This window comes from Leptonychotes weddellii, chromosome 1 (genome assembly GCF_054177405.1).
Source record: "Leptonychotes weddellii isolate Sample4059 chromosome 1, ASM5417740v2, whole genome shotgun sequence".
Lineage (NCBI taxonomy): Eukaryota > Metazoa > Chordata > Mammalia > Carnivora > Phocidae > Leptonychotes > Leptonychotes weddellii.
This window is the reverse complement of record NC_138369.1, coordinates 4,053,621-4,055,775: the sequence shown is the minus strand read 5'-3', so window position 1 is coordinate 4,055,775 and position 2,155 is coordinate 4,053,621. Positions and strand designations below refer to the sequence as shown.

General features: G+C 53.1%; 1 protein-coding gene across 1 annotated transcript in view; it reads right to left on the bottom strand.

The window, feature by feature from the left end:
- Positions 1 to 964: 964 nt before the first annotated feature.
- The window catches only part of TNFSF9 (TNF superfamily member 9), a 2,242-nt gene continuing 1,051 nt past the window's right edge, over positions 965 to 2,155 (bottom strand). Inside the window, exon 3 of the mRNA XM_081807951.1 lies at positions 965 to 1,830. Coding sequence (XP_081664077.1) covers positions 1,334 to 1,830 — 497 coding nt within the window. The 3' untranslated portion in view covers positions 965 to 1,333. The remainder of the gene's footprint in view (positions 1,831 to 2,155) is intronic.

The window sequence follows — 2,155 nt, the reverse complement described above, 5'->3', positions numbered from 1 at the left end:
CCCACTGAGTGCACGGCGGACACAGATCCCACACCTCTGAGAGCATGACCTGATTTGAAATCAAGAGTCAGATGCTTAACCAACTGAGCCACCCAGGTGTCCCTATAAAATACTCTTCATTGCAAATCGCATAGTCAACGCTTACAGAATGCGGTCTTGGATTTTTCCCACACTGGTACCCATAGCCACGTATGGCTCCAAGCGACAAGGTTGGTATGTTCCTTTAAAGACTAAGATGAACTGGAACAACAAAGATGTCCCCACCTCACTTGTTTGTCAGTCACCTTGAGCAACTTCTTTGCTAAATCAGATAACGGTCTGAAAACACAAGACAAATACTTCCTCAATTTCTCATGTGCTCCTCACAACGTCACGGCTCAAGACAAGACACACTTTCGAGTTTAATCTACATGTTTAATCCACACTTTCTCCATCACTGTCTTAAATAGGTGATCCACACACAATAACGTGAAGCCAACCTGAAGCATTTGCAGATGCCCATGGCCAATTTTAAGTCCCCAGCATGAGGTCACCTAACAGGTCCTTCAGAACAGCATTACACAGTACTTCCACCATGCGGACACCAGCAGGTCACGTCACCAGCAGAGAGAATGACAAAATGGGAATGAACTCCCAAAAGCATAGGGTTGTTATGTCTCAAATAGATACCTCATGTTGTCCGACATACAGCAAAGGTTCAATACTTCTCGGTCAGTAGGTTTATAAGTATCATATCATCCAATACCACGCACCATCCATCCCACACTCTCCCATGTGGTCCAGTCACACAGGGTCACACACAATCATAGTCCTAGTGCCAAGCAGGCATACCTGATGGCCAGCATGGCAAAAGCTGGGCTGTCTGTCTGTCTTGTTCATAGCTGTGTCCCCAACACCTAAAACAGCGCCTGATACAAAGGAGAGGCTCAGAACAACTTGCATGAATAAAGCTCACACATCATAGTCACACGGACCCCTGAAGACTAGCCCCCTGAATGCCAGAACAGGGCTGGGGATGAGTCTTTATTTCGCACATATTAACATAAATAAATTTTTTTTTAATCTGTTTTGTTTGCTGATGTTTCCCCGGCCCTGCACAGGGCCTTGCCTACAGCAGATGTTCAATAAATATAAATGGAATGGATTAATATAAAGTACACTGTTGAGCTCAGGCTCAGAATAAATACCAGAAGTTCGACTTGGGGCAGGAATGGGAGAGTGACTTGGAGAGTCCTCGAGGAGTGGGTCAGCAGCGGGGATCCCTGCCAAGCCAGGTGAGGTAGAGTCGCTGGGGCGTCCGTCAACCAAGAGCCCCAATGAAAGAAGGCAGCATTCATTCTCGGTCCAGGGGCCCGGAGCCAGGCCCCGTGTCAATGGGCCACGACAAGGGGAGTCCAGCGGGGACTTTGGTGGCCACTCTGAAGAGGCCCAAGATGGTGGCACCCTGTGTGAGCTGCCAAGCGAGGCGCACCCCCTCCTCAGCCCGCAGGTGAACACCCAGGCGCTGGCCGGCACCCAGGTGCAGCAGGCTGCCCCAGAAACCAGCTGCGGAGTCACGGGCCTCTGAGGATGGAGGAGGCAGGTCCAAGGTCAGGGCCAGGGCTGCAGCCCTGACACCAAGCGGCTGCAGATGCAGGGCAGCAGAGACCAAGCCGGAGCCTTTGTCAGACACCACCCGCTGCAGCTTCAGGTTCAGGAAAACATAGTAGACCCCGGGTTCGGCCACCATCAGTTCCCCAGTGTGCTGGTCGTAACTCAGGCCTGGCCCTAGGAACACGCCTGCCAGGCCGGGGTCACTGTACCAGTGCAGGGGCCCTTCAGTCAGCTGTACTGAGAGAGGAAGAAGAGGGGAAGGTTCCTTGAGCATGGCTGTGGAGCAGGAGTGCAGCCCTGGGGAGGAGGAGCTGGGGCTCTGAGCCCGGGAGGGACCGAGGTCTCAGAAGGAAGAAGTTCTGAGAAGGAGGTGAAGTTGGTGAGGGAAGGGGGGACAGGACAGCGAGGGAGGGGAGGACAGTCGTGAAGAGGGAGAGTGGGGGTGCAGGGTGGGAAAAGCAGAAGGAAGCCTGAGGAGGGGAAACGATGCCAAAGGTAGGAGGGGCAGTCTGACTGGGGAGAGCAAGGTGGGGAGGGAAGGAAGGGGGTTGGTGGGGAGGTG